The sequence below is a fragment of the Acipenser ruthenus genome, chromosome 24 (genome assembly GCF_902713425.1).
Source record: "Acipenser ruthenus chromosome 24, fAciRut3.2 maternal haplotype, whole genome shotgun sequence".
Lineage (NCBI taxonomy): Eukaryota > Metazoa > Chordata > Actinopteri > Acipenseriformes > Acipenseridae > Acipenser > Acipenser ruthenus.
Window position 1 is genome coordinate 19,008,096 of NC_081212.1, and position 12,653 is coordinate 19,020,748.

The 12,653-nt window shown below is 40.0% G+C and overlaps 1 protein-coding gene across 9 annotated transcripts in view; it reads left to right on the forward strand.

The window, feature by feature from the left end:
* LOC117429513 (neogenin-like) overlaps nt 1–12,653 on the forward strand; it is a 160,238-nt gene that overhangs the window by 114,305 nt on the left and 33,280 nt on the right. For 6 of the 9 annotated variants that reach the window (XM_058998532.1, XM_058998539.1, XM_058998540.1 and 3 more), the window contains exon 8: nt 12,199–12,418. In XM_058998532.1, the coding sequence (XP_058854515.1) occupies nt 12,199–12,418 (220 nt within the window). The remainder of the gene's footprint in view (nt 1–12,198; nt 12,419–12,653) is intronic. The other 3 variants (XM_058998535.1, XM_058998541.1, XM_058998538.1) reach the window with 1 other exon arrangement.

A 12,653-nucleotide genomic window follows, 5' to 3' on the forward strand; every position in this document is an offset into this window, starting at 1 on the left:
ATGTTTGTGTGTACTGCATATTGAGTTTAAAAAACAAACAAACCAATAAATGATTTCCATAGGATATTCCCTAATGAATAGAATGAATAAGTAACACAAATAAGTAAAAAATGAGTACAATTAGAAAACCATTGCAATGCAGGCAGATGTATTGGTTCTGTGATGTTAATGGTCGTGTGAAGTTTAATTTGATCTACTAGACCTATATAAGCTATATGAGAGCTGTATGCAACTATTCAGCAACAATCGCAGAGGTACATTTGCAAAATACGTCTTATTGCCCATTTTACTCCCCTCTGACCCTTTGTTCACTAAATATCTTGGTATCCCCTGAGTAGATACATCAAGAGTATCTGTCATTTTGATGGATGGCCTTTTGAACAGGTATGGGTTGGCTGTTTGCCTGTCAAATGAATATCCAGGGAGTTTCCTGTTGGATGAGGTCCATTCGGAAGTTTAAAACCCAACCCCACCGCCACCACTCTCTGCCCTGTCTCCCTCCCTTCCTTCAGATAAGCAGCATGGTGCCTTATTGGAAAATGAGTGGCTTGGATGTGATGGCTCCAGCCAGGCCAGGCTTCCTTTTCCTGGACACACTGCTGAGCAGCGCCCCCCACACACCTGGGGGCCAGGAAGTTCCGGGCGGGTTGCTGTGAGCACTGCGTCAATCAGAGCCAGACAGTGAGGGGACTGAAATAGATATTGCATCACTACAAAAACGACATAGGTTTAGATAGCAGTTTATCATGCCAAGGCATCACAATGGGTTTTGCGAAAAATAAGACAGAACTGACATAAATAGTTGTCATAATGGTAGTAATAATAATTCCAGGCATGCCATCAAATCACTTTATTATCAGCGATGCCGACTCACCCTTCTTAATAAAATGAGCCCCTTTCTCTTGGAATTGTGTGTAAATGTATGCTCAGGCTTGCTCAGATACTGCCCCACAGGTGAAATATGCTGTGGATTTCATTAAACGTGAGGATGCATGAGGATTGAGAAAGCATTGTGGGATAAAAGAAAAATAAATATACATGTTACCAATTCTTATAGTACAGCCTATCCCTTTTAAGGTTTATTGAATATTTTTTGTTATTTTTAAATTTAGTGCACCATAAGATGGTTACTACTCAATTTGTCTTCAGTGCATCTTAAAGTAAAGTGAACAGACCATGATTTCATGTTAATCAAATTCAGAATGGCTGTAAATTTGATACACCGGTTGGTGTTCATACCAGACAGAAATGATTGTATGTTAACAACGGTTCGAAAAGCATGGCTGAATTTTGACAGTTTTATTTAAAGATAAGCTTATCCGGTTAAACCTATTTGAGCATGCTTGGCTGTTTCTGAATAGGCCCTGTCCCCTTGCTGAGAGGTGGGGATAGAAGCTATTTGCACACTGCTATTTACAGTCTCCTGATATTTCTTTCCAAAGAGGGGTGGTTGGAGGTTAAGCTGCTATGGAGGTAATGTTGGTCGGGACACCGATGGTCACCGCTCACTCTGTTTGTTTTTGACAAGTGTGACATATTAATTAAACATTTGCACGCCAGATGGAGACTTCATTGGGGCTCATCCCAAGGTCTGCACCCCCATACAGCGTGCTGAGAAGTTGATAAGCCAGTCCTGTTTCATTTATGTCGGATAGACCCCGAAGCCCTGATTGGATACGTTCACGAGAGTGTCCTGCGGATTGCTGCTCAGCTTTCATCTTTTAAAATGATGAAATTGAAATAGACGTGAAGATTAAAATAGCCCGGCCAGAAGCTGAGAAACCGAACAAGGGCATCAAAACAAATAATGAAAAAAAAGAAACTTCTAAATAATTTGTTCAGGTCTTGCGTTTTTAATATTGGTTGAATTTCCCCAATATTACCAGTCCTGGTCGCCTACCTCTCCTATTTTTTTCATTTTCTTTAAACAATCTTTGCAGAAGAGCTGAGTGTTCTACAAAACGATGTTAAAGTACATCTGTTTGAGTCTCGCGACTCAGCATATTTTCCTTGGTGTTTTATTGGTTTTCATGTAATGCTTTTATAAAAATGTGCATGCAACACCAGTTTCAAGGGAATATCTGCATACCACGTGGTCTAGCTTTTAGAGCAAAGGGACAAAGAAACATGAGTTTGAATCCCAGCATTTGATCTTCTTATGCCTCAGTCCTGCCTGATAACCATCTTTAGCTATGGCCAAAAGTTTTGCATCGCCCTATAGAATTAACTAATTTTGCTTCATAAAGTCGAATGACACCTGCTGAATAATGTTACGTTAACTTATTGAATTATATACCGCTTTGTAGTTTTCCATATACTTAATGAAAAACCAAAATGGAAAAAATGTGACATTTCAAAATCTAACATGAAATACTGTACTACTATTAAGGCATCCGGTAGAGTTTTCCAATATCGTAGTTTCTTTGATTTACATGATGTTCAATAAAAGGTAATTGACATGTTTGTTTTTCTGCAGACATTTGATGAAACTGGACGTGGATATGATTGTTCTGTGAGGACCTGTAGGTCATGCAACAAGCACGTTTTTCTAGTTATTATTGTTTTGATGATCGTTGAGATTCATAGAGCCCAGGCTTGCGGGCAGAGCTCATTTCAAGTTAATTATAGGGTGCTTGTGACGGGACAGCCCTGCTATGCGGCAGTCTTTCCTCCTTTTCCTTCCTGCAGCTGACCTCCCCTCTCTCCTGTTTTTTCGAGGGGCGAAGTCTCTTACGTCAGCCGGGTGAGTGAGGGCCCTGGCTCATGTCAGCGGCCGGGAGATTGATGGTTTCCTACATCGAAGGTGCTCACAAACAACTTGGATTGACGTTTTATTATTCCTGTTATGAAAGTTAGATAGCACCTTTCTGGTTTCTGTTTGTCATTCTCCCACTGTGAAAGTAATGGCTCGCTGTCTTCCAAGCAAAGCAATCTAGATATGGATAGCAAACACAAACTTACATGCAGTAAATGTGTTCTAATACTGTTAATACTTCCAAGTGTCTTTGTGTATCTCTAAACAGATAAGATAATGCCCTGTTTTAGATCGCAATGAGAATATACTGTTTGTGTGTGTGTGTGTGTGTATAGATAGATAGATAGATACACAAACAAACAAACACACTTGTCCCTGACAAACATACCAAAACATTGGGAAGTTCGCTCTTATATAATGTAATGAACAAACAAAAACACCCAATGTGAATGATTTAGCACAATTGATAACCCAACATATGTTATTGTGGAAATAGCTGAAAGGCAGCTGCAGCCACATGTTGAAAGCTTACCTAGCTATGTTAAAGATACAACTCATTATCTGAAAAGGATTAATCATATAAAGGTTAAACTTCCAGAGAATACCATTTTATTTTGCATGGATGTAAAATCCCTGTAAACCAGTGTTCTCAGGCAAGAAACTTTAGAAGCAATGTAATATAAAATGAAATATGTAGGAGAGACCGGTACATCATTATATAAAAAAAATACAGAACCACCTATTGAATATAAGAAACCAAAAAGTAAATAGTTCAGCACATTACAAGGAACAGACACACCATGGATGACCTAAAGTTTGTGGTTTTAGGAAAAAATAAAAATAGATAATGTCCAGTATAGAAGAATAAAATAAAATAAATTGATGAATAGACTAGATACCATGATGTCTGAAGACAAATAGAACGGAACAGTAGATTGTTCCATCATTAGCTATATAGTGAATAACATCACAAAGACATTGGATTTAAAGAGAAATAAACATGTGGTTACCATGGCATCAAAAGCCTATAAATACCTCCAATTGAAGCAAAGAGGGTCAGTCTTTTTAAGGCTGTTGAGGACATATTTGAAAGGTAGGATACTGAGGTTTGGGAATGGGAAGGAAAACGGTGATAAGGAAAGCTAACCCCCTAGTGGCTGTTTCCTTTCCATAAATATGACTTGTATTCTTCTTTGTCTAGGTTAGGAGTAGAGATACATTGCTAATGTTGGTGTTGAACAAACAAGCAAACGAAAGTGTTCTGAAACGTATTAACAGAACGGCTTTCGCAGTCATTTTGCTGTTGGTTTTCTGGACTTTATTTTCATTTTCACAGCCAACACTATAAGCCTAATTTCCATTCTGTTGCACCAATGCTAAGTTTGTTTCCATTTTATTTAGTTTGAAAAATAATGTATTAACTGTAAGAAACAGCTTGGGTTTGTGCTGAAGCAGTTAGGGATTAATCAACGACTTATTTGACAGTTGCGTTCCAATAATCAAACAGGTTGACTATAATAATAAATCATGCATTTGATCATGTTTGGTGCTCTGTTTGTGAAAGCACTGTTTCATAACACTGCTGTTTGTGTAAAGCTGCTTGGAAATGATTTATTAATGTTATAAAATGTCATTTATATCTTCATGGATTCGAACTCCACTTCCGTCCATCTGAAGCTGCGCGCTTTACAATGACTTCACATGACGTGCGATTAGTCGACTACCAGTTTCTGAGGTTGACCGTTCAGTGCGACCCGTAGTACAAACACAGCTAGTTGTGAGCTCCCAAGTTCACATCCAGCCTGGGTATTAGGAACCCACGTTCTGTGCTACAGACCAGATTTTGTGGAGATTACTGTAGGTCCTATACCTGCTTTTCAAGAAGTGAACTTGCCTTGTTGTGGATGGATAACTGGGCTTCACCTGACATCCCACTTCATTTTATACAGAGTTTTGACATAAATGGAGATCACTTGCTTCTATTTGCTGTGGGTGCCTACAGCTGTCTGAGTGACCGTATGAAGCAGGTGAAGTTATCCTTTATCGGTACTATGGTATGTTAAAAAGACAGCTTTGTATTGCACTAAAACATATTGCATAAGTATCAACTGATTTCAACCCAGCTTAATATCAGCATAAGAAAATAAAAGCATAAGATTAGAAGGTTTCCTTCTAAATAAATTGCGCACTATTAAAGTGTTCCAGATATAAAGTACTGTAGTACAATCGAGAACGCTGCCGTGCATATGGTTACAGCTATCTCATGCTTTTTAATTAGGTTTTGTTTTAATGAACACTACTGTAATCCGTGCAGTACCTATATTTGCCATGTAAGCACGTCTGTGTATTGATATTTATATTGTCAGGATATTGGTGAGCTTGTGATGAGGTCAATGTGCTTATTGTCACAATTCTAGCTCAGAAGGGGTGTTAGTGTTATATGAGTTATATAGAGTCATCTCAGCCCATTGTGTTTTGCTTACTTCCTCGTTCTCTCCTTAATCTCTGTTTAAAGATTCAGAATGACAAATGCATTCCCTCATTAGCATTGAGTGCAATGTTAGTGTAATTCCTCATTAGGAGAGTGCTGCTCCGCTGCGCACTCCATTCTAACAGCAAGGCTGAGACGTGCGCTGGGTTCCAATGAATGCTTCAACTCGCTGTGCACTTTGTTCTGCACTTTTCCAGCTTGTGGCACAAGTGCATTTGAAAGCCACAGGAAGCCTGTCTTTTAAGTGATATTTCCTAGGAATTGATTTGTTGCGCTGCTGATTTGAATGTCAGACGGAGTACAGCATGCACACTGAGGGAGCTTTCAGCTATAGGAAGTATATACTCCTTTTCAAACCAATGTTTGGGGGGTTTAATTTAATAGGTATTTTATTTCAGTTTTTTTCAGCATAGTACAGTTTTAAGTTCAATTCTTAGTTCCTATTTTCAAATAACTTGAAATTGTATCAGTTTTTGCTAATTTCATTTAAATTTGTGAACTGTATCACATTGTTTTAGTCAACTATTGCCAGAGAGGAAATATCTGTAGTCTTCCAAAAAATCTAATCAAGGTTTTAGAATCCATTTATTAACATTAGAAATAGATACTTCAAGTTTGTGTCGCATGTTGGGGTTCTCTTACTGTGTGTCTTGTGCTGTTTGAGCAAGAGAACTGCAAAGCGATGTGTTTGGCTTAATTATAAATCACGAAAACGAACACTGGACTCGCAAACAAAGTGTTTTTTAACTTTCGGATTGTATGTTCTGTACAGGGCAGGAACACGTAGTATAAGATGTACTGGAATTTTGAAAAGCTGCTCATTTGTATATGTGATTTGTAATGTCCAAAAGATGCAATGACCGATTTAACCAACCTCAGCATCACACTGACATCATTCGTGACGCAGTGTACTGGCACAGGAGCTCATGGCTACAACTGTAGTGCGTATGGTCATCCCGATCCCCAATCCTCTATCACAGCACAGTACTGCACGTATCATGTGGAGCAGTATCTTCAATACAATGCACCCTCAGAGAACAGCTCTGTGGGCTGCTTGGTCAAGCAAACGGGAGGTGTTCAAAAGCTGTCATTTTGGATAGCTACTTCAAACAGATTCTTTATGTAACACAAGTATGTGCAAAGCTGAAGGCAGCAGCATGGAAACTGAGAACTCCAGCACAAAGCGATTTCAGAAGAGCTCCAAGGCGGCGATCTTATCCAGTGTGTGATTTATACCCAGCAGGCAGACTGCACTCCTTGCTTTGGCTCTGAATAAATCAACATACAGGCGTTCCTCACGCAGTATGAGATGCTATCAGTATTTGTCTATATAACGTACACTTTACCATCGTTACTCTGTGACCTTCAGTGGCAAGCATGGCGATTGCTGGAAAGAAGTGTGTGTTACAATACAAGGCTGTTTCCATTCAGTTTAATGACGCAGACAGCCAGGGTTCAGTAGTATTAGATGACACTTTCCAGAGTGTAGGTGTTATGTGATTGAAAAGGTACACTAGGTTTAAGATTAAGGCATTTTTTCCTAATAGAGGTGCTATTAAATGATTTCTCTAAACACACGACTAGCAGTATGAAACGGTGAATTATGCATGCAGCTTTCCACTTCTTGTTCAGTAATGTTTTTACGCTGGTTTCAGACTTTATAAATCTAACAGCAAACCCTTTATGTCTTAAGACTGTCATCAAAATAATCTTTAGAACAGCAATAAGCTTTTCTTTTTGGTAAAATGACCGAACAGCTATATTTTTAGTTCCAGGTTTAAAATAATCTTGGCGGTGAAATGCCATAGAATTCTTGATGGTCATTTTTTTTTTGTTGCTTGTTTTGAAGGCCCATCATTTTAGCCTGAGAAACATTTGATAACATTCAGTAAAACAGATTGACAACAAACTAGATGTAGGGAGACAGATACCTGTAGTGTGTTTGTTTAGATGGTGGATTGTGCTGCGTAACGGTTTGAGGGTATGGACACAGTAGATGCAGTCGCCTTATTTGGAGAATTTTTCATAACTGTTATAACTGCAGAAAAACTGCACTTTAAGAACACCTCAATAAAAAGACCACTTCACAGTTAGATTCCTATTACATTCCCAAATTGCTTCTTTTTTAATTTTACCCCCGATTTTCTCCCAGTTTGGAATGCCCAATTATTCAACCCGGCTTACTGCTGCAACTCCTGCACTAACTCGGGAGAGACGAAGACGAGCACTCGCGTCCTCACAAATGTGTGACGTCAGCCGTACGCTTTTTTTGCGCTGCAGGCCAGCCGTGAAGCCATTACAGAACTACAGAGTCGGAGGACCAAGCAGTCCTGAGTTGCACACAGGCAGGCCTGCAGGTGACCGGCCAGCCACAGGGGTCGCTGATGCGCGGTGAGCCAAGGATTCCCCAACTGACCTAAACCCTCCCTGCCTGGGTAGCGCTTGGCCAATTGTGCGCCACCCACTGGTGTCCACGGTCGGCAGTGGCATGGCCTGGATTCGAACTGGCGATCTCCAAGCTATAGGGCGCTAAAGTCACCTTCAGTGTTAAGGCCACCTTGTGTTGTCCTATATGTAGCAAGCCTCTGTTAAATTAGACCCCTAATAACATCAACTGCTTTTTTATATATATTTTGTATATATATTATATATGTTTTGTTTGTCCCCTGACTGGCCTTGATATTGAGGTTTCACTGTATTCCCAATAGGAACATACCATTGCTATTTCCATTGGGAGAGGGAATGCTTTATTTAGGCAGGGGTTTCCTGGGGTAAACCCATTATTATGCCCCAGTCCTTCCTCCTGTTTGCACCACCACACAGTCCTAGTTTTATAGCTGGGTGGTGCAGATTTCTAAGCTCTTTCCTCAGGATATCCCACCTCAGAAGCCCCTTGTTACTGATTTAAGTTTTATTACTGCAGAGGACATGGGCACGTTGAGGGAAAATAACTGGCATCGGTGAATAAAAACAATGAATCATAGGCATCATATTGAGCTTGAATTTTAAGTGCTTTATAGAGAGTAGAGATAAAGTGGTTGTCTGTGTATATTATGGTCTGGAATATAATATTTTGGAACTGTGTTTTGTGTTCATTCCTTTGATTATTTTATGGTCTCTAATTACACTTGTTTAAGAAACTGAAAACAATGTTAGAAGATTGCAGTAAGTCAAGTAGCTGCATGTTTTGCTTAATGCCTTAATTAGTATTCCATGAGAAGAAACACTTACTGTACCATAAGAGACAGGATCAGCTGCTTATTATAAATCGTTTTTAGTTCATATAAGTTTATATTTAGATGCTCCTTTGAATTTCTGTCAGTGGATTGTTTTCTGTGTGTCATTTTAAAATTGAACTTTGGATAAAACCAGATGGAGTAAAACTACTAAATCTGCTGCCAGCTGTCTAAATACACTCTGAAGAAAAGTTTTATATTCAGCCCCTGCCTTTTAAAAAAAACACAAAGAATTATGAAGAAACCTTGTGATGTCTCACGATTAAGTACTGAATAATCCCACACACTGTATGATTAGCACTGGAGAGAATCGGTTGGAAAGACAGCATTGTATGTCTTCAGGTGAACATTTTTAAAATGAGAGATTTTTCATGTAGTCGGGAAGCTGAGGGTCAATTAAGCTAAGCAGCTCGGCAGGTGCCTGGTTAACCCCTGTAAAAACTCATGTAGAATTCACAATGCATTCTCCAAATCCTTCAAGCGCAGTACATGTATTTTACACGACTGATAAGACGTGCTCCTGTTGCTACTTAGAGCTTCTTATCCCTGGCTGGAGATGTGCATTCCCCAGAGACGGGCGTACAGTACGTGCCTGTGTAACACTTCAGAGTTTTACACACACAGTATCTAGAGGACCTCTTGTCTAATTGAGATAGGACTTGCTAGGGACATTCGTTATCACAAGTGGGTGTATGAGAATCTGGTAATATATGTAAGCTATCTGCCAGCCTGCCTGTCTGTTTGATACACACGCATATCCCTTTTAAAGGGTTTACTCCTCTCTACACTCATATCTGTTTATCTAATTATGAGGAAGCTTGGTTAGGACATTCTTTACCGCAAGTTATTCAGAGCATCAGAATATGACGTTATATGGAGGGTGGCCAATGGAGGTTCTTTTGAAACGTGGTTTCTTTCACAAATTTGTTTTAAATCCAGTTTACTGCGGTTTCTAACAAATCTAGTTATTCAACCGAAAGATGAAGGGATGAAATTACAGAAATGTGGATGCTATATAAATACTGCAAAGTTATTGGTAGACCAGCAGAGTGCATTCAGCTCTGCCACTGGCCTGGCACAGGCTCAGAACGCCTCAGCTACACAGGGTACTGTCATGTGACTGAGCTTGGCCTGTCTGGATACTTTGCATGGAAGGCCTCTGTTGCACTCATTGCCCATAACTTGCGTACACAGTGTTGTCTGTCTACTTGTAAACATTATAAGACATTTTCTGTATTAGCGAATTGCCCTGTGAGCCAGAGCATACTATAGCACTGCCACTTCCTTTTACACAGTAGGTAATCTGGCATTCAGAATAGACTTGCTGAAATGCTTCCTTCATAAAGCCAAAAGCCTCAACACTAGGGTATTGCTAAGATCTTTTTTTGCTGGAGTGAGCTTTCTGAAGCCCCAGTGCTATGTGCTTACTGTTGAATCTCCAGCCTGAGCACAGTGGTCTCCTGTAGCCGAGGGTGGATTTCATTTTAGAGGCTCGAGTGAGTCTCGCTGCACGCACCCTCTTGATTTTGTGTTCGTCCTGAGAAAGGCCTTCGATTTGTTCTCCCAAAACAAGTGAAAAATCTTCAGTGAGGGAAGTCCTTGCCCAAACACTTTTAGGCTTGGCCTGACAAGGCAAGCCAACAGTGCTGGAAAGAACAAACTTGTCCGAGCAGAGGAGATGTCAAAAGCTTCAGTATGAGGAGCAGCTATTTTCCTTTTATTCTTTTTTCTCTCTTTTCTACATACATATGTCTCCCATGCGCCTAGCCTTTGACACTGAAAATGCAGCACTTTTATCAAACTCTAAATGTGTATAGCAGTCATAAGCAGAGATGGGGGTTGAAAGAACTGCATGCTGATCGTTGTAATGGGAGAATCAAAACTAACAAGTCCTTGTGTCCATTACCAGTTAATTGCCTGTTGAGATGTTTTTGGTTTATAAAGGATATTTACACATGAAGGGTGTAAATGTTATTGGCACGGTACAGAGATACCTGTCTAAGTCACAGCCCCCCAAAGATAATGTAATTCGTTTACATACCGGTAGATACATTCATTTAAATGTGTGATAGAACCGAGTGCTTAACACAGGCGAGTTGCAAATATAATATGTTGTTTTTTAAAGTTAACTGCAGTATCAGTGTGCTCTATAACTAAAGCTGGAATCTTATGTTTTAAAATATACATATTATGAAAAGCTCTATTTTTTTTTTTTGTTCTTTTGGGAGGGTGGGAATGTTGTTTAAGGAGTTGAATGTTTTATAAAGGAGTTGCAAGGGAGCTGGGCAGCTCAGTACATTGGCGTTCAGAGCCTTTTCACCTCTGGGTCCATCTCTGCTCCCGCCATGGTCATCATGACAGTCATATCCATCAGTCGGCTGGTCAGGAATGGCCCATGTGAAGCAAGCTCTGGTGGATCTCAGCCCAGTTCTCTGTGGGTCAGGGTCCACATAAAAAACCACCACCACCTGGATCGGTCCCCTGTGTCTTAGAGAGGCCAAGGGTTGACAAGCAAGGTGGCTGAATTTTCCTTATCATGGTTCTCTATTCTTAAATACTCCCAATAGGTCTTTGTTTCAACCATTTTTTGTTATCCAGGGCAATTGAAAAACTAAACTCGCTTCTTAAATACATTTCTTATTTTAAATACATTTTTTTGTAAATGATTTGTTAAAATTTCTAACAAAATAGTTTTTTCTAATAAGTGAAACTGTCCTGCCCAGAGGAAAAAGGCTGTGAAGATTTGTTTCCCCAGAAACCAGCTTTATTTATATTCTAGAATGTTTTATTTTATTTTAATTTTTACCTTTTACCTTACCTTACGTGGAGCAAAATTATCAGTGAGACAAACATTCTTGTGCTAAGGTTTGTCTTCAATACAAAATGATAGATTAAACATTGCTATTGTTTATTTGTGTCTAAAATCGTCCTGTGTTTTAGGTAACATTTACTCTAATAGACAGTGTGACCTACAGCACAGGAAGACGATTTAGGTATCAGCTATCTGTCGAGCTCCAATTAAAAACTATACTTGGAGACAGTGGTCTAAAACCTTAGTTGGCATTCCTTTTAAGACAGTGAGGAGTGGGTGCTCGTGTACCCCAAACATTGAGCTCTTTACCTGCCTTCAGCACTCACAGACGATGTCAGAGACTGAAGCTAGTGAAGCTACAATGATTCCTTTGTATAGAGCAGACTACAAAGCACATTTACAAGGGACAGAGATGAACTGGTTGAAACAAAGTGCTAGAAGGACTAGAGTTAAGAGCTCTCTGGGCACATTTCTAGCTGCACAAGGGCTTGAAAGAAGGCTAGTGAAGTCTGAGAATTTCAGGCTCCTTTGCTGTCAATCCTGCAACCTTTCACCAGCACAGAATACAATGCAAATTGAAAAAAAAAAAAAGAGCCGAAATCAAACCGTTCATACAACATCCATACCAGTGAATGATTTGCTTGCTCCGTAGTGATGCGTCCTTCTCCCATTAGTATTATTTTTTTTTTAGTGGGCTTGCATGCTAGCCTTCAGTTTAATGGTCTTTTTTATGTTTACATTCATTTGCCATTGTGTTTTTGTGGCTTTTTATTTATTTCCGTGGTTTCTTTTTTGTTCCTTTTTTTCTTTTGCTTTTCTTGTTTTCTCACCCTTCCTACCTGCCCTGCTGTTGTATTGCCTCCTCCCTCCTCCCTCCTGTGCCCTTCACTTTGCACTTGCCAAGATGTTGCCATTCCAGCACCCCCTCCCACCTCACTGACCAGTGCCACTACTGACCATGTAGCACCAGCGGGCAGTCCCGGACCCACCCCCTCGGCCCCCCGGGATGTGGTGGCATCGCTGGTATCCACACGCTTTATCAAGCTCACCTGGCGCCTGCCCGCGGAGCCACACGGAGACAACATCAACTACTCTGTCTACTACAGCCAGGAGGGCGCCACCAGGTGAGGGGCAAAGCCAGGACTATTAGAGTACAAAGAGAAAGACAAAATCATTCCAGTAAATCTTATCTAATGTGTATTGTACTATTTAAAAAATAGTTCAGTGTTTTAAAAAATACTTGTAGTTTGCCACTGAACTTAATTCTTTTAGTATTTCTCAATGTAGCGCTAGTGAGCGTTTTAATAGGTATAGGTGATCCATTACCGTCACTTTGTAGATCTCGCGTTTATATGAAAG